Source organism: Mesoplodon densirostris, chromosome 11, assembly GCF_025265405.1.
Source record: "Mesoplodon densirostris isolate mMesDen1 chromosome 11, mMesDen1 primary haplotype, whole genome shotgun sequence".
Taxonomy (NCBI): domain Eukaryota; kingdom Metazoa; phylum Chordata; class Mammalia; order Artiodactyla; family Ziphiidae; genus Mesoplodon; species Mesoplodon densirostris.
In genome coordinates, this window is record NC_082671.1 from 48077677 (window position 1) to 48097095 (window position 19419).

Consider the following 19419-nt stretch of genomic DNA (forward strand, 5'->3'; position numbering starts at 1 on the left):
ACGGCCTAGAGAGGGATGTCCCCAAAGCCGGGCAGGGTGAGGGAAGGGGAGGGGCGCCCCCCTTCCCTGCCGAATGCGAATGAGAGCAGCCCTAGTCTGCCGGTTTGTCGCTGGGGCTGATGGAGGGCAGGGCCCAGCATTAGCTAGCAGAGGGGAGGCTGCTGGGCATTGTGCTCGCCCGAGCTTTGGGGCGTTGGGATGGTTTTTTCTTAAAAAACGTGAAAAAGGAAGAAGTAAGGCCAGCCCAGCTGGGTCGGCTGACAGCCTCTCTGGGGGCTCTGCCGGGGGGACCGATGAGGAAGGGGTTTCATGGGCCTTGAAGCACTGGCCCAGTAGTGGGAGGAATGCCACATGCAATGGGTGACTGGGGATCTGGGTGGGGGGACGGACAGGACCTTGCTTTTCTCTCCAATCCCTACTTTTTAGCCAGAACTTTGCAGGAAACCCTCTGATTTCTCTCCCTTCCATTCCCCCTCCTTTCCCCAAATGTGCTGAAATCCCAATTCCCAGACCCCTCCCAGGAATCAAAAATTGGGAGAGTCAAGCAACAAATGCACACCAAGACAGGCTTCCCTTGTACAGTAAAAAGGGTCATTTTTATTTTGTTTCCTTTTGGCTTATAGTAGTGATGTACTTTTTATCACGTCTCGTTTAGAGCAGTGCTGGCCTCCATGCGTTCACTAATACACTAGTCTTCACTATTGGTCTTTTACAAGCTTACACTGGTTGCGGCGAAAAATAAAAGAACTCTGGGCACTGTCGTTCCAGGGGCTTTGACTGGGAGTTTCTGTTAATCTCTCCTCAGTCAACTTCTGATGCCAAGAGTGGCTCATTCAGAGAGGGATGGGAGCAGGTCCGCTGACTTGGGAAGTTTATCCTGCTCTCGCCCTCTGCTTTAAATTACGGAGTCTCCTCATCCTAAGCAACATAGAGGTTAAGGAAAGAAGAGGGGAAAGTGTTTTTCACACACAAACCAGCAACCGTGTCAGCTGCTGCTCAGTGGCTTTGGCTCTGCGTTTTAAATTAACAGCATCACACGTCTTTTTGCTTTTTGTCCTTTTTTAAAGGTGGATTGTGGAGTATAAATACTGCACCAAGGACCTGGCTACAAAAAATAAATATTTATATTGTATTTATATATCTATATATATATATGTGCAGTGATACTGTGGCTGCTGCTGCTTTTTTGATTGGCTTCGTTAATATTTGGCAAAGCGTTGCCACTTACCCACTCGGTGAAGACGTACAAGAACGTCATCACTGACTCTTTGAGTTCAATGCCTGTTAACTGCGGGTGTAAACTGCTGGTGATGGTATCACTTACTACCAAAGAAGTGTGGAGCAGGGCGGGTGAGGGCGAGAGTGCGTGAGCGAGTGGGTGGGTAGAGGGGCGATGGGTGAGGGGAAAGAAGGTGGGAAAAGTTAAAAAAAAAAAAAAAGTGAAACTTCAAATAGAGTGAAGGTGGCTTCTTCCCTATGAAGCTGGCTGATGGGTGTCAGATACCAAGGCCCATGTGTGTCACTGAGGAGATAACCCGCTGGGTGGGGACCAGGGTCTGGGGGAGGAAAAGGGTCAGAGCTCAGAAAAATCTCATTAATATGCTCTAGTAGCTTAATGACATCACTAGCACGAGCACTTAGAGGACGGAGTGGGATCTCATAGTTCTGTTGCCCATCTCAAGACCTAAGAACAAGAACGATTATGAAGTTTAGCCAAATCTTGCATAGAAGTGGTTAGAATTTATTGCACATTGGAACAAAAATATATATATTTTTTGTTGTTTTGGAAAAGACCATTAGCAATAAAAAATTTTTTGTCTGTCTGTCTGGTTTGGGGATGTACATTGGCTGACAGCATCTAAGTTCTAAGAAGAAAGAAAAGTATAAAAAATAAAAATAAACATGACAATGGCATAAGCCAGAAGCCATTTCCTATTTAATAAGTTAATAATTTGTATTTACAAAAAGGCATGCCAATAAAATAAAATGATATATTACAGTATTTATAATTCTCTTAAAAAGAATAACCACACGTCAGCTTCTGTTTTGTGCTGTTTACGATGTAGCCTGTACACGTTACTATACATTCATCCTAGCAGTTAGCAGGGTCACCGAGAAAAACGCCTTCCCAACCTGGTATCAGGTGTAGTACAAAAAGTACTACGGATGGTGCCGCAGAAGCAGGCTTGTGAAAGCTGGACAGAGTTTCTAATGGTCCAACAAGATAGAAAGCTCTGCTTACTGACTTGCTGTGGTTTGTTCTACGCAAAACTAGTCAGGTGGACTGTGAAATTACATCCAAAGTGCTTCTACTGCAAGGCAGATTGGTGTGTCTGATTATGGGTTGTTTTTCTCCCTCCACTTTATGGTTCAGGAAGAATTTATTTTGATTTGGTTTGCATGCTGAAGTCTCTCCTCACTCTTTGTATCGACTTCCTGACACATTCAACTGCAGCATCTTAGCTCTGAAATCTAGTCATCAGATGAGAAACCCCTGGACTAAAAACTGTCTTCCCTGAAGCGGGAGACAGACGGAAGCTATGACGCTCCCCTGCAAAGCCACCCTCCGATGACAATGGGCAGGTCCCTAAGCAGATGGCAAAACTGGCCAAAAGGGAATGTGCTGGGGGAAGCTGGAACTTCTTAAGAATTCATATTAAGTCGCTTTCTTGTGAGAACCAATGCAATAAAGAAACCAAGTGGGCTGGGTTCAGAGGCGGCCCCATCTCTACTGAGGCCCCACCGGTGACAATGTATTCTAATAATAAATGAAAGAAACCACAGCTGTAGCTCCAGTGCTGTGGCCCTCACCCACCTCTGTGGGTAAAGGAAGCCCTGCTTGGTGGAAAAATGTGATGGAGGCAAGAGGAACCGTGCAGTATGTCAGCTTGTGACAACCCCTCTGTAGAAGACAGGCCTGTTCAGAATATCTGAACCCCTCTCCACATGGACCCAAGCCCCGAGAAAGCCACAATGCAGAAGGATGTGATACTGATGAAGTGAGCACCCCTTTACCCCCAACGAAAGGTTGTTTTAAGTTCCCCCCAATGACCCTCTAGAGATAACATGCTACTTTGAATAGCACTTTTATCTCTACCCCCCAAAAAAGTCAGTTCTCCAGTATGAAGGCTAAACAATCATCATAAATATTGCAAGATATAAATGAAAAAATCTTTTTTGATTTTTGTTTTTAGCCCTAGGATTTGGTTTTACAGTGACGTTAATACAAGCCATTCGAGATCAAAATTCTCCCATGTATGGGACACAGAGCAGCATTAAATAGTTCATCTTTCAAAATGTGTAACAATGGCTGTATGTGAGAGATGTCTGTTAAACATATACACACAACGGATCCATCTGCTTGTTGGACTGGGTTTGTTTTTTGTTGGTGGTGGTAGTCAATTGGTTGGTTATGTTTCCCTACCCGGAAGGTGTACGAAAGACTTCTAAGAATTCAGAAAGAATTGCAGCGGGTATGGAACGCTTACCATTTTTTTCCTCCAGATACAGTGAACGGTGCAGGGCTGGGTCCTGTCCAAAGGCTGACCCAGTGCAGGGGACAGGATTAGTAGTGTCCTGTGGTGTATGGTTCTCATGCATGACTTCTGATCACGGCATGCCATCATGCAAATCATTTCTACGCATTGAACGAGCACAATGTTTGGAATTGGCCTGAGCAAGTCCTCCTCAGCCTGAAGAAACCTGATTGTTTTCCCCCACCCATCTCCAAACCACGTGAAGCCCATGTGGAGAAGATGCGGCTTATGTCAAAGAAACTGACAATTAAATGACATGGGCTAAATGTGAGTATGTGTGTTTTTTCTTTTTGCTGCTTAGCCTAACTAATGTAAGAATGCAAATAGAGTTTGCATGAACAAACAAACTTTTAAATGGATGCTTTCTGCTTCCGAGAATCAACAGAATGAAAATAAAATCCATTTGGCTGCAACGGAAATACACTGGTCCCGGCAGCCTCGCCTCTGTTTTTGTATCCTGATAGTTTTGTCCTAAGTTGCATTGACTGATGTGGAACATGCAGTAACCACCTGCCCAAGCATTAGAAAATCTGTGAGTCCGGGGAGCAGGGTCCTTTGCCCTTGGCAGGTCACTGCTCAGGATGCAACCGTGTTACATGGTAAGCAGACTACGTTTGGTATAGATCTTCGGGTGACAGTGTCTCCACAGCTGTTCTGCATTGATAATATTCAGGAAGTTTGTAAACAATCTTTCACTTGCGAGTTTTAAATCTGTACAGTGTTTAATTCTGGCTTTCCTCTAACACTTGGATTCTCTGACCTCTTTTTGTCTTTTGGCCCTTTCCCTTCTTCCTTCCTCTGCCCGTTGCTGTTTCTCCTTCTCGGGTTTAGTTACACTGTCATAGGATGGGAGGGAGGCTGTAGACGGGGTGCTCTCTTTTTTCTCCCGGTGGGTGCCTCCGTTCTCCAGCTTATTGGAAGTTGTCTTTTTGCAGACGAAGCCCCGCCTTGCTAAATGTCCCCGGTAGGCGCGCTGCAGGACCACGGCTGACACCTCTTCCTGCTTGCGCCGCAGCGTGGTCGTGATCGGCTCGTAAGACATTTTGGAAGGATTGGATGCCACGAACCTCTCCTCCATCTGCTGCCGAAGGATGTCCAGCTCTCCGCTATCTCCCAGGACCCGCTTGGTGAAGGCAAAAAGGATGTCCAAGCAGTGGATGCGATCCCCGCTGACCATTGGCAGATCCATGGCAATGAGCTCTATGGTGTTGGGCTTGGGCACCCGGAGAGGATGCTCCAAGGCATCCGCAAAGTCTGCCAGCTTACTGTACTCGATGAACTGGGTGGCATCGGGGTCAAACTTCTCCCAGATCTCATAGAAGGTCTCAAAGTCATCCTCGCTCAGAGGGTCTGCACTTTCCTCCGTGGCTACGCTGAAGTTCTCCAAGATGATGGCAATGTACATGTTCACCACGATCAGGAAGGAGATGATGATGTAGCTGACGAAGAAGAAGATGCCCACGGAGGGGTTCCCGCAGTCTCCTTTAAAGCCGCTCCCTGGGTGTTCCTTATCCAGACTGCAGTCAGGGGGGCGGTTTAGGATGGGCAGCAGCAGGCCGTCCCAACCGGCCGAGGTTGTGATCTGAAATAGGCAGATCATGCTGTTGCCAAAGGTCTCAAAGTTGAACATGTCGTCAATGCCAGCCTCGTGCTTTACATACGCAAAGTTGGACATCCCGAAGATGGAGAAGATGAACATGACCAGGAAGAGCAGGAGGCCGATGTTGAACAGAGCAGGCAAGGACATCATTAAGGCAAAGAGCAGGGTACGAATCCCTTTGGCGCCTTTGATCAGACGCAAGATGCGCCCAATACGGGCCAGTCGGATGACTCGGAATAGGGTTGGGGAAACAAAGTATTTCTCAATTATGTCAGCCAGGAACATTCCTAAGAAGAGGAACAGGAGATATATTACTGAGATTGGAGATGCCCTTTCTCTTTACTTATGTCACCTGGCACTATGGAACCCTGAACTTCAAAGGACTTTACAGAATGAGTGCCTTACTATTCAATCTGAACCCTCGTAATAAAAAATTTTCTCAAAAGAGAATCGCATGTCTCAAACAGAGAGAAGCAGGGAAAACAAGAAAATGGACACCTAGGTACCTAACACCCAGATACAGAATTTGCTTCCACTCGTCACCCCCAGAAGCAACAACCACTATCCTGCAGATGACATGTATCACCCCAGTGTCTTCATAATTTTGCTATGTACGAACCCATAAATAATATATAGGTAGCAGCCTACTATGTTTAAGGAATTATACTGTATCTCTCTTTCTAGATCTCTTAACTGGCTTTTGAGACGTAACGTTATGTTTGTGAGATTGACCTCTGGTGTTAAATTCATTTTTTTTCAGATTTGTCCATGCATAACTTTCTGAGGTGTTATGGATTCTTCTCCAAAATGATCCACAAACAGTGAATGAGAAGTCCTGGCTCCACCCCGTAACTTCACTACCCTCTGGCTGTGAAGTCTTAGTCTGCTAATGCCGCTAATTCTCAGGGCATCTTCTTCCTGGCTCTGAAAAGATATTTTTGGTTCTCATTGCCCCACGTTCCTACCCTACCAAACTAGCCTACAAACTAAAGGGACCTCTCGGGAGTAGTTTTCAACTCAAGAGCTTCTAGATTTTTGTGTTTAAAGCCATCAGTCAAAAACCAGTATCACCAAGTAAAAATGTCCAGACGTTAATAGGATATAAAAGTAGAGGGTGAAACACGCACATCAGAGGGCCTTTTTCTTTTTTTTTTTTTGCAGTACGCGGGCCTCTCACTGCTGTGGCCTCCCCCCGTTGCGGAGCACAGGCTCTGGACGCGCAGGCTCAGCGGCCATGGCTCACGGGCCCAGCCACTCCGCGGCATGTGGGATCTTCCCGGACCGGGGCACGAACCCTCGTCCCCTGCATCGGCAGGCGGACTCTCAACCACTGCGCCACCAGGGAAGCCCCAGAGGGCCTTTTTCTGTTCACATTCATCCAGGGGTCCACTTCCACCAGACAACTTGCCTTTAAAACTAAAGAGCGATAACGGGAGCCCAGTGAGGGGCCACAGAAGGAAGAGGAGCTGAAAAGGTTGGGAGATGACAGCTGAAGGCAAGGCAGTGACACCACGTGCTCTTCCTTCAGTGTCTTGCTGTCGAGACCCCCACGAGGGAGTGTGAGCACATCTTCATTTAAATAAAGAAATATCTTCCAACCATAAGGATTCATAAATATTGGGGTAGTGAACTGCAGGTTTTAAGGTTTTAAGCTATGAATCTTAACTTTCAGCTTTCAAGAAAATCTCTACCTCAGCCAGGACTCAAGATGATTTCTCAGCTCTCCTCTTTTTACTTCTCAATTAAGTCATAACCAGTGACCATAAGAAGTCAGGTAATGTACTTGTAATACTTGCATTCCATACATGGTGGGCAAGTAAGGTTTCAGAGAGGAGATGATGCCTCATTAAGGTTCTGTAGGATGAATGTGATTTGTGCCCAGAGGAAAGGGGAGAGAGATGGGCAGACAGCAATCCAGGCAGTGGGATCAACATTTAAGGGGTCCTCCAGGAGGTTCCAGGGAGAGTTTTACCCAAACTCCTCTTAATTTAAAAAGATTTTTTTCTAACTTTTGTTTCTGAACAGATTAATGACATTAAAAAAAATCCCAATGATCAGAAGAAACTCTTCTTCTTCCTTATTTTCAAGTACCATCTGAGAATAGGGGGCATGGTTTCGTCTGTGGGTTTTCCATCCCACATAGTGATAAGTGGGCAGAAAAAGCTTAAGAAACGTGGACAAGGGTAGCATGATCCAAAGTGTGTTTTGTGGGAGGTCAGGAGTGCGGAGCTGAGGCCAGGGGGCTGGGCTTGCTTGCTTACCAGTTGCGTGTCTCAGTAACCGCTCTGTTCCTTTGTTCCTCGTGATACTTACAGGGCTGTTGTGAGGGTTACATGAATTAAAACATGTAAAGCACTTAGAATGGTGACCAGCACATAGTAGGTTCCATTAAACTCTTAGAAACATTATCATTACTTGAAAACAGGGTGTTGTGATTGAATAAAGGTGGGATGATGTATTAAACAGAATTCTTTACTCCAAGACTTTCAAGAGCCTCCTGTAGGCTAATGTGCCTTGTGACCCTCCAAAGGGAAATTCAATGTATTGTACAGTGTTGTCCAAAGCAATTTCATCATGGGATTCTTTCCTTAGGGAGAAATTTGGTATGAGGTTAGTCAGCACATTTTTGGACACGCTGCTCCGGAGGACAGAACTAGAAAGTGGGAGCACGGCTGCCTTCTGATGCCATGGTCACCACCTTGCTAAACCAGCTCTGGAGCTGGTTCCCGGGGTCTCGGGCACTCTACCTCTGCTAGCGTCAGTCAGTCAAACCCACCTGGAACCAAGGTAGTGTTTCACCATTCAAGATGCACTTTAGGAAGGCAAGGAAATTTGGGGGAGGGCGATCAATAGGGCAGCATTTCCACTACCTGCCAGGACATCAGCCCTTCCAGGCCCTTAGGGTGAAGCAAATGCCACACAGTCACTGTTAAAAACCAGCTGGAGTTCTCCCTCTGCCACCTCCTGATTGAGTGACCCTGAACATCTTCACAGCAAAGATAGTAAAACACCTTGCTTCCTGGGCTGTCATAAGGATCAAACGAGATAACACAAGTGAAGACTCTCCAACGACTTGGCACCATAAAATCTTAGTAAACGGGCATCACGGCTGTCGCCACCAGAACGTTCCCCATTAATATCCAACTTCACAATCTCTTACCAGGCCTTCTTCCACTTTATACTGCTATTGTAGCCAGATTTTAAAATATATTTCTTTTACCTTACCTGTTAGAATGTAAACTCTTTGAAAGCAAGAACCAAATCTAATCTTTTCCCCCCTCTTCAGCCACAAAATTTACAATCCAAGACTACTATGAAGACTCAGAGAAACTTGCTAACCCATATCAGCAATTTGGGGCAGGCCCACAAGTTGACTTGGGGGCCCCCCAGGCGTAACCTGAGAGTAACCTGCCTGCCCTTCGGCCCCGTGTCATTCGTTGCACTCCCCGGAATCCCATCCTCGGGCCAGTCAGGTCCCTTTCCCCTCCTCGCCTGCCCCACTCACCCACAATGGAGAGGATGACCACCACGAAGTCGAAGATGTTCCAGCCAATGGTGAAGTAGTAGTGCCTCAAGGCAAACATCTTGAGCACACACTCACAGGTGAAGAAGATGACAAAGACCAGGTTAATCCAGTAGAGAATGTTCTCCATCTGCTTGCTCTGAGTATCTGTCTCCACCATCATTGTCACCATGTTAAGGCAGATGAGCATCATGATAACGATGTCAAAGGCTTGTTGAGTGACAAAATCAAAGACGATACCTTGGATTTTGTTCTGGGTGGGGAGGGAGGGAGGAAGACAGAAAAGGCTTCATGAGAACCTTCCCCAGCAGACTGTGGGAGCTGCCATCCTGTTTTCTTTGCTGGAATACTGGCCAGCTCTCTGCTGCTGCTCTATCGGGATATTGGGAGCATGAACAAAGACCAATGTCAACATTCCCTCACCAAGAGTTTTCTAAAATTGCCACTCTTCTCTTTTTTTTTTTTTGCGGTACGCGGGCCTCTCACTGCTGTGGCCTCTCCCGTTGCGGAGCACAGGCTCCGGACGCGCAGGCTCAGCGGCCATGGCTCACGGGCCCAGCCGCTCCGCGGCATGTGGGATCTTCCAGGACCGGGGCTCGAACCCGTGTCCCCTGCGTCGCAGGTGGCTCTCAACCACTGCGCCACCAGGGAAGCCCTCCACTCTTCTCTTTGTGTCCGTGCCATCGCATGTTTCTGGGTGTCTTCCTACCTCTCCAGCTGCTCCTTTTTAGTCTCATTTGATGGCCGTTTCTTCTCTTAATCTCTTCTTCCTCCCTTGGAGAGCTCATCTACCATCTATTCCTACTGCTCACATATTATCTAGGTACTTCAGTTTCCCAAGTGTTTTCTTCTCCAGCCCGTATCTTTCCTCTGAACTCCTGGGTTGCTTGTTTTATATCGCTCCTGGATGACGCACAAGCATCTAAAGCTCAGCAAGTCCAAAGCAGAGCTACCTCCTTTCCTCTCTGCCCCCCTCCCAACTCGCTCCTCTCTCACCGCAATTATTTATCCAGTCTCTAAGCCAGAAATCTGAGGGTCATTCCTGCTCAACCCTCTCCCTCATCCCCCATCTAATCCACTGCAGGTCCTGTGGAGTCTTCCTTGAATTCATCCACTTCATTCCATTTCTGTGACCCTCCTCTAACTAAGCCACCATCATCTTCCCTTTTGGACTTCTAGAAGGCTCTCCCGACTGGTCTTCCTGCTTCCTCTCTTGCCCTCATCCAATGCAGTCTCCACACAGCAGCAAGTGTGATTATTTAAAAACATAAATGGTTCACATCGCTCTCCTACTTAAAATCTCTCACTAGTTTCTCATTGGACTTGCAACAAAATTCCTATGGTTAACTGACTTAAAAATGCCTTTCAGGGCTTCCCTGGTGGCGCAGTGGTTGAGAGTCCGCCTACCGATGCAGGGGACGCGGATTTGTGCCCCGGTCGGGGAAGATCCCACATGCCGCGGAGCGGCTGGGCCCGTGAGCCATGGCCGCTGAGCCTGCGCATTCGGAGCCTGTGCTCCACAACGGGAGAGGCCACAACAGTGAGAAGCCCGCGTACCGCAATCAATCAATCAATCAATCAATAAACAAACAAACCTGGTAAATCAACTATACTTTGATTAAAAAAAAAAAACAATCTTAGCTCTCCGACCAGGGATTGAACCCGCACCCCCTGCATTGAAAGGCAAAGTCTTAACCACTGGACCACCAGGGAAGTCCCTGCATTTTATAATAACTGTTCTCTTACTTATTTATTATCTATATCCCCACTACACTGTAACCTCCATGATTGTGTTGTCTAAATTTGTTCATCACTTTTTGCCTAGTGCCTGGTACACAGTAGGAGATCTGTAACTATTTGTGGAATAAGTCTTTATTAATGCTTCCTACTACACTGAGCGTTTATATTTTAGTGTGGGAGAAAATACGCTCAGGTTCCCACGTTCAAAGTACTGAACAGAACTTTAGAGATGGCAATCCTCTTGCATTCCCTCTGATCACATTTCTATCACAAAGTGGAAACTATCATCAAGGAAATATAAAAAATGTTCTCTTTCTTAAGATCCCCCTGATTTTTTAGATACCTAGGCACTTGAGCTCATGCTTATTTTCAGGATTACTTAACTTGGTGGTTTTCAAACTGTTCCGCAAAGCCCTAGGGTTTCCTCTCCCTCCGAAGTTGGTGAGGGGGGTATGCCAGGAACAGGGTGTGTGGGGTTAAGTCAGGAAAATGCTCTGGGACTCCCACTCTTGATTCAAACAAAGTAGCTTCACTTTCATTTTTATAAATGAGGTTGCCAGGTAAGTTTTTAAGAGTTCTCCTGTGTTGTTGTTTTAAATAAAAAGTTACTTTAGGGCTTCCCTGGTGGCGCAGTGGTTGAGAGTCTGCCTGCCGATGCAGGGAACGCAGGTTCGTGCCCCGGTCCGGGAGGATCCCACATGCCGCGGAGCGGCTGGGCCCGTGAGCCATGGCCGCTGAGCCTGCGCGTCCGGAGCCTGTGCTCCGCAATGGGAGAGGCCACAGCAGTGAGAGGCCCGCGTACCGCAAAAAGAAAAGAAAAAAACAAAAAGTGACTTTATTTATTTATTTATGGCCATGCCGCACGGCTTGTGGGATCTTAGTCCCCAACCATGGATCGAACCCGGGCCCCCGGCAGTGGTAGCACGGAGTCCTAACCACTGGACCGCCAGGGAATTCCCTAAAAAGTTACTTTAAATAAAAGTTACGGAAGAAGGAACTTTGAGCGTGGCTTTTGGGGGTCATGTCACACTCAGCGGGATGTATGGCTTCAGGAGCACAGCGTCTCCTTCTCTGAAGCAAGAGAACCACCACCAACACAGGGTCAAGCAGAATCCCAGTCCCCAAATCTGTTTTACAAAAGGCTCAGTTCAAGGGAGGAAATCAGGCCACAGTCTCTCCTAGCTTCACCCTCTCCTGCTCCCACAGATAACTAGAAAGAGGCATTAGCTTAGCTTTCAGGCACATCCTTGCAAAGACTTACTTGTTAAGCAGAGCTGAGAAAATAATGACCAAATCCTATCTTGTACTGGTAGGAAAGAGATCAGCTTTCATTTCACTTTCCTCTGTTAATTTTTAGTGGGTCTCTTAAAACATCTCTGTACCAGGGTCACAGCCAATGTGATCAACATGCCGATCCCCTGCTGCTGCCCAAGGATGCCTCAGAGGGAAAGGTCAGGTGCAAATGCAAAAGCCATCCCATACCTTAACCCCTGTTCTTCTGCTGTCTTCCTCAGATCCCTGCTTGCAGGATCTTAGTTCCCCGACCGGGGACTGAACCTGGGCCCTCGGCAGTGAAAGCACAGAGTCCTAACCACTGGATGGCCAGCGAATTCCCTTCCTCAGATCTTTTGGATGGGACAGCGAGGAGAGGACTGGAGGGCACAGGCCGCCCATCGTTTGCCCCGCTCCTCCCTCTGCAGTAACTCTAACCGTGTCTTTTTCCACATGGGGCCTCACTCTGCCCTGGGCCCGCATAAGGCACTCACCAGGGGGCGGGGGATGGGTTTCTGTGGTTTCTTTGAGCCCAGCTTTTTCATGGCATTGTAGTACTTCTTCTGTTCTTCGGTCATGAAGATGTCTTGACCTCCAAAGTAAAGGAGGGAAAGAGAGAACATGCAATTACAACTGGCTTTCACATGCTACAAGTTTGGACCTAAGGTGCAACCCTGAGAACCGAGGGGGATTTACCCCCTTTACTTTCCAGAGGTCAGTTTAGCTAATGGTTGTCCCAGAGTGAGGTAGACCTGGGACAATTAATCTAATCCGAAGAGATACCTTTGTTTTCAGCTTGGGATTTCTGAGACCTGCTAGGGGCTAGGAAGGAAAGAAGGAAGGAAATGGAGTAATAGACCCCCAGGGAAGGATAAACTTGAGAGCCATGACTCTAAACGCATCTTCGTCAATTTTGGGGGGCCTGCTTTCCTGACACAATTCTCAAAAAAGCATTTTAAAATGAAAGGATTTTCAAGTCCTGGCTAATGGCTCATTTATTTCCGACAATATTAAAAATTTAGAAATCTTGGTGGGAGCAAACAATTTGGGGAGTTCCTTGGAGTTTGTTGGGACAGGCTCGACTTATAAAATGAATGACGAGAGTCATCTTATTTGCTTTGGAAAAATTGTTAACGATCTGGGACAAGTAAAGGAAGTGAGCTTTCCAAGGTTGATCTCTCAAATCCCAATGTGCTGGTGGTACCAGGGATTAACATAGATAATGACAAGTCGAGACAATTTCTACTTCTCACTAAAGCTATTCAGCTGCTGCTTTCTTTTTTAGCTGTCACTAGACCCTCTCTGACCCTACCTCTCTCTGGTGGAAGGCCAAAACTAGTAAAAAGCCTCAGGAATTGCTAGTAAATTTGGTACTAGTAAATTGCTAGTTTGGTCTAGTAAATGTGGTAAACCACACACTGCGAAATCCAGCAGAACAGAAGGAGCTGGTTGGGACTAATGTACAGTGGGGCCAGTGCCACAGTGAGGTGATGATCCGGATTTGAGAGAGAGAGAGGGACAGAAGTGCCTCTCATCAGGGTTGACCTCCGGCCACTGGCAATGTGGGGAGGAGACCTATCTTTTTCTTTTGTTGATTGAAGTTATCAATGATGACACCAATGAACAGGTTCAGGGTGAAGAAGGAGCCGAAGATGATGAAGATGACAAAGTAGATGTACATGTAGATGTTGTCCTCATACTTAGGCTGCTCATCAGGCTGTCAAAGGACAGGAGAAAAAAAAAAGAGAGTCAGTTCCTAGCTTGGGGGTCAGGTGGGGGATTCCAACATGCCAAGGCCGTCAGCCCCGCTGACCGCTTGAGCTGCTGAGCCAGCTGGGGTAGGGGAGCCCTAGGTTCTCTCTGTCTCCTCCACACTGGCAGGTCCTGCCCTGAGAAGGCATTATGCCTTCCATGACATATGTGGAGAATATGCAGATCGTGAGGCAAGGGGGAGGGGAGGGCCGTCTGCTAGGAGCCACGCTTATTTCAAATCAGCACTGCAGAGCAGACAGCTCCATTGGGGCCAGGTGAAAACCAACAGCCGAACCATCTGGAGCCACTGTAAGAGAGTGAGGACTCACTGAGAGGAGGAAAGTGATCTACAATCAGTGAGGCAGGCAAAAAGTGTTCTAACCTTCTCTCTCTTTCTTGATGAGCTCCACCATGCTGCTTGCTTTCTAACCAGTGAAGAAGGTTGTGGTTTCACCAGGTATAACCTTACCTTTCGGGAATCTACAGCTGCATACATGATGTCCATCCAGCCTTTGAAGGTTGCCTGGCAAACAGAGTCAGTCATTAGACTGTGCCTGTTAGGGGGTGGGTGGGAGTCTGGGCAGGGTCCCAAAGGCAGGCTTAGGTTCAGCGAGAACACAAGTCAGGGAGTTTGGGTGCAGCCTCACGTGGACACGGAATTTTCTGTTTGTTAATACAGGTCCCAAGGGAGCTTTGTCTAAGCCCTGAATATAACATCAAAGATTGACAGAGAAACATGTTGACAGCGGTAACTGGATCAATACTTTTACAGAAGGTCTTTAAAATGGGTCTGAGAAGGTCACCTAAAGCTAGGGCAGACTCACGTTTATGAGTGGCAGTAATCTACTGAGTTTACTTAGAACTTACCCCTCCATGAAGGAGTCATATTTTAAAAAGGTGTTAAACAAGCAGTGGGGGTGGTGTCTGAAAAATTAATAGTTGCATTAAAAAAAGACAAGGCCAGAGCTTTCCCCCTAAGATACACACGTTTAGCCTATGGTAGTGGCAACACTAGCTTCGTCCTAGGCAGCCCCTCCCAGTCCTCCCACTATGTACCTAGCCTGATCCGGGTAACCAGTTTAGCAGTCTCCATGTTTTCCCTTCGTTCTCTGTTTGACTTACTCAACCAGATTCTAAGTTTTTTCACGGCCTGGGCAGCTCTTTATTCATCTGATGGCCCTGGTACTGCCCAAGCACAGCGCCTTGCATGTGGTGGGGACTCAGTACAATGTTTGGCTGGCTGATGTGCACTGGTTTCCTGGAGCTGCTCCAATTTAGGTTCAATCTGTGGGTCCATTTTTGAACTGGGAGAGAACAGCTAAAGAGCTCTGGAGTGGGATAAACCACTGCTCATCCCATTAATTCCTACAAGCTAACAGTGAGTGCTTACTCTATGCAAGGCCGAGTTGAGAGCTTCACCTGCGTTATCACATTTAATACTCCCAACAACTCTATGACATAGGGACAGTTGTAATAGTAACAAAGAAACATAACAGCAAGTACCATTAATTAAGCACTGCTATGTGCCAGGCACTGTGCTAAGAAATGTTAATAAATTATCATGAATCCTCTTAACTACCATGCAAGGTATTATTACTCAAATTTAACAGATGAAGAAATAGACTCAGAGAGGTTTAGTAATTTGTCCAAGGTTACATATCCAATAAATACCAGAGTGTGGCTCAACCTTACATCTGTTTGAGCCCAAAGACTAGGAGCTTTCATTGTACTCTACTGTCTTGTCAAACCCTCCAAAAAATTGACCAGAGAGGAAGAGAAAACTAGACATGATGGAATGCTTCACTGTTTACTGTGATACATTAACTTGAGACCTTTCTCTGGGGTTGAGCTGACATGAGTAGCGGCATCATAGCACCGTCATATTGTCATATTTAGTTAACTCTAGTGTAGCTGTTACGTGGGATTGTTCTGCTCCATAATTTTTTTTTTTTTTTTTTTTTTTTTGGTCTATGCACTTACCTACTTTATTTTTTCTTTCTCTTTAACTACATACTCTGTCATGGAGAGAGATGGTGATCCCTCTGCAACTTTATTATACCGCAGGAATCCTTATTTGTTGCTAAGCAGAACTCTGCTTCTGAGCAGTGATAGATTCCCTTGGCTGAGGTTTTGGAGATGTCAGAGTACTCAGGAAAGGTGTCTCCCTGGAACTGGTTTGGGAAATGACATTGTCCCCTGACCTATTAACAGCAATCCTGATTCTGGATGCAGGGTTGAGAAGGAACCAAATGAGATTTCTGCTAGCCTTCTGGATTTCATAGGACTGAAAACAATCCTTACCACTTGAAGAAGCGCCAGATATCCTGCCCCAACGTTGTCAAAGTTGATCTTCACGTTCTTCCATCTGATTTCTGTATTGTTCCCCTCCATGAGCTTTTCACACTCAGTTTTATTGTTAACATCTTCAATTTCAAATCGGATTTCAGAAGACTCATTAAAGCAGTAGTGGTACTTTCCGGCAAACAGGTTAACTCCCATGATGCTGAAAATCAGCCAGAAGATGAGACACACCAGCAGCACATTCATGATGGAGGGGATGGCGCCCACCAAGGCATTCACCACCACCTGCATTGGAAGGGGGAGGTTGCTCAGTGTCGGGAAGAAGTACAGGCACGCACACACTTTTGATTTCCAGGAGGGGAATGACACTTTGTGGCTTGTTCTGACTATGGAAGCGTTATGTTCCCTTTGGAATTAGGGTAACCAGACAGATCCATAAGCAGGACCCAAATTTTGTATATCTATGAAATATATTTTGAGGAATTCTAAAAATTACGTATTTATTTCATTGAACACAAATTCCCCTGCCCAAGTTGACCTAGGTCTCTCTCCTAGGCATCAACCTGGGACCGAAAAAATTATTTCATTGTCTAGTGTCCCTTCTCATCAACTCATAAAAGATGCCCCCCATGGGAAAATGAGTGATTTCAAGCTCACTAGTTGCCTTTCGACAGACATTCCCCCTCTGCAAAGCAAGGTGAGATTGTTCAAAATCACAGAGAACTACCCTGTGGGGTTAGCAGTGAATTACTCAACGGTACATAAAGTCTCTTTTATGACTGTGCAAGGCCAGTTATCTTATTTCAGGCAAGAGCTGAGCATGCATTTTTTGCAGGCTCAAGGAAAAAAAAAAAAGCTATATTCCCTCTACCAAACAGTATAAAACAAAATCTGAATAGTTGTGTTTTTCATGCAAGATTCATTATTCTTTTTCAGGCTTTTTTTTTTTTTTTCTGACTTTGCAGGCTTCTAGATGTGAGTCGCCCTCTGCTTGGCTAATGCTGGTCTCTCTGCTCAGTCCAGGGTTTGACTCAACTCTTCACAATGTATCATTAGAAAAAGGAATAATTTGGGTTTTTTTGGAGAATTTTGGGTTAGATCACTGGTCTTGAAACCCAAAAACTGGCATATTGTTAAAAATCACTGACTACAGTAAGCTCGGGAGTGAAAAAAAGCAAACGGAAAGGAGCTCCCTCAGGAATTAAAGTTTCTGTGTTGTTTTTAACTTTGATTTTGCTTACACTATAGATGAGAATAGCTAGACAACACTTCCACCGTGGCAGCGGTTTTTACTAGAAGAGTTCAAAGTGCTTTACAAAAATAGCATTTCAGGTGGCGGGGCAGAAAACAAAGCTGGTGTTCATTTCTTCCCTGATTCTCACTTTGCTGTTGTCTTAAGCAGGACTGCTGAGGCCCAGAAAGGTGACCCTAAAATGGGAAGCATGTTTCTTCCTTTTTCTAGTATCCTAGGAGGATAAGTGGAGTTAAAATAAAGACCCTGGATACAAACAAAGTCTTCTAATGTTTTGTTAGAAGGAGGTGACAAGTATCACCACCTTCCTCCATCCGCTTTTCAGTGCAGGGAAGAGAGAGGACACGCTGCCAACCAGCACAGCATGGAAACGGCCAAAAGGGCCGTGCTGTAGAAGGAACACCAGGGGGCAGCTCTGCGCTCTAACTGGAGCCCGATTTGGGATCAGGTTTTCCTTATCTTCTGTTTCGGCCTTAGATTGTCATGTCACTCATTGGAACACGTGGCTGGGAAGAGCTGTCTGTTCTGTCCTATATAAAAAAGGCAACGATATTCTGCTAAGGAGTCACTCTCCCTTAGATTAAAATATTAGTTTTGTGTTTCTCCAATTCATGTATGAAGGCCTTTAGATTGAGAGGCAGTTATTTCTTAATTCTTAGACCAAGAAATCTCTTCTAGATGGAACAGCTTTGTCATTGGTATAAAATAATTATACTTCCATTGTTCATTACTTTGAGCAAGGAAAGCCAGAATACCTGAAATCTGGGAACTCCCCAAGGATACTGTGGAGAATGATATTCATATTTATTCATTTATGTTACCAAATTTGTCAGGTGATCAGATATGAATTTTACCTCCTCTTTCTACAGTTGCTTACCCTTTGATGGGAGTACTTCAAGGCAATGAAATGTGCAAAAGAATAGGCAAAAGGAAGATGACCCACAAATGGAATAATTTCTCAAAAGTTAAGAGAGTAGGTTATGTAAAGTTTCAAAAGCTCAAGTCTATGTGACAGCATTTTGCAGCAGAGCTCAGGTGAGAGAGCATGACCTTCTATTAGACCATCACAAGTGTGCAATACAGAAGTTGGCCCCAAAAGATGTGAAACCTAGAAATCTTGCTTTTTATATCAATTCAGAGTATACCTCCTCTAGGAATTCTTCTGACTACCTTAACCTAGTCTAACCTGTCCTACATAGTGTCTGTGTGTTACAGTTAAATATGGGGTAATAGTTCCAGCAGGGAAGAATAATTAGCTAATTGACTAAGAAATCTCTTTGCACTTTTAAACTCCTAGATATGCTCAAAGGAATCAGTACACAGATGTATCTACTGGGCCTCGTTTTCTGATATATATGACATAAAAATCCTATAAAATCCAATGTACTTGTAAGATGTAAATGTACTTTCACTTATAATGAAATGTACTTTCATTATAACCAAAGAAAAACTTCTTAGCTTCATTTCATGAATAAAACAGTAAACAGCTGATGAACTTTACTAATACTTCTTCCTTGTTGTGAACATTAGCTAATAGTCTCAGCAACCAAAGAGCAAGAAACCATGCTTTCTTATTTTGAACGCTTACACTGCAGACATATATATAAATGATAATTTAAGTTTCCATGGATAGTTACATAATAAAGTGGATCTCCTCTTCTGCTCCCTAATAACTCAAGTTATTCTGTGTCACCTTTAATTATGATGAAATTCATTATTGCTAAAAGTTAGGTATAGAAATATTACTCAAAGCTAGGATCTAGCAACCTATAAAGTTACTTTTTGCAATGGAAGTTTATATTTAGCAGTTGATACAAATCTCATTTGATGAAAAAATTCCAATGGGTACTAATTCTTTCAGCATTTTTGTCTTCTCTATAATGCCTAGAACATTACTGCTCATTAAATACTATAAAATCTGTCAAATAGCTTTTAATATCTGGCAGAGGGAACATGGCTTTAATGGACAACTATATACTGACAATCAACAAAAATGCATGCATGTTTCACAGCATTACTATTCTGTACCCTCAAAAATTTAACAGCCCAGCAAAATCCTTAAATGAAGATTACTATGGAGGAGAGAAAAGCAAAGAACTACATTAACCATTCCTTTGCCGACAGCATGACTGTTTCAGCGTTCTGGTCTTTGGTTTGAGGAAGAGACTGAAGTCAGTGTCCCAGGACAGGCTAGGGCCTTATGTTCCCTCTCAAGCAAAGGTCTGAACCTCTCACCGGAGCAGCACAGTGACAGTTGAGCCCATCTGCATTGATGGTATTCAGTTCATAAAGATGTTTTGTTTAAAATTTTCTAAGGGGATAATCTCTCAGATTATGCAAGTGTTGGCACACACAAGGACCCAAACCAAGAAACGAAAAACACGGCCCTGCAGAAGAGTAACGTTCAAGTAAAACGTAGGTCCCTAATTCTGTTTATTATCGG

At 45.2% G+C, this 19419-nt stretch overlaps 1 protein-coding gene across 1 annotated transcript in view; it reads right to left on the reverse strand.

Annotated features, from left to right (window-relative positions):
- Nucleotides 1-4275: 4275 nt before the first annotated feature.
- SCN8A (sodium voltage-gated channel alpha subunit 8) overlaps nucleotides 4276-19419 on the reverse strand; it is a 183234-nt gene continuing 168090 nt past the window's right edge. Inside the window, exons 22-27 of the mRNA XM_060113425.1 lie at nucleotides 15725-16009; nucleotides 13893-13946; nucleotides 13251-13388; nucleotides 12166-12270; nucleotides 8642-8912; nucleotides 4276-5423 (exon numbers count right to left, since the gene is read on the reverse strand). Of these exons, the coding sequence (XP_059969408.1) occupies nucleotides 4276-5423; nucleotides 8642-8912; nucleotides 12166-12270; nucleotides 13251-13388; nucleotides 13893-13946; nucleotides 15725-16009 (2001 nt within the window). The remainder of the gene's footprint in view (nucleotides 5424-8641; nucleotides 8913-12165; nucleotides 12271-13250; nucleotides 13389-13892; nucleotides 13947-15724; nucleotides 16010-19419) is intronic.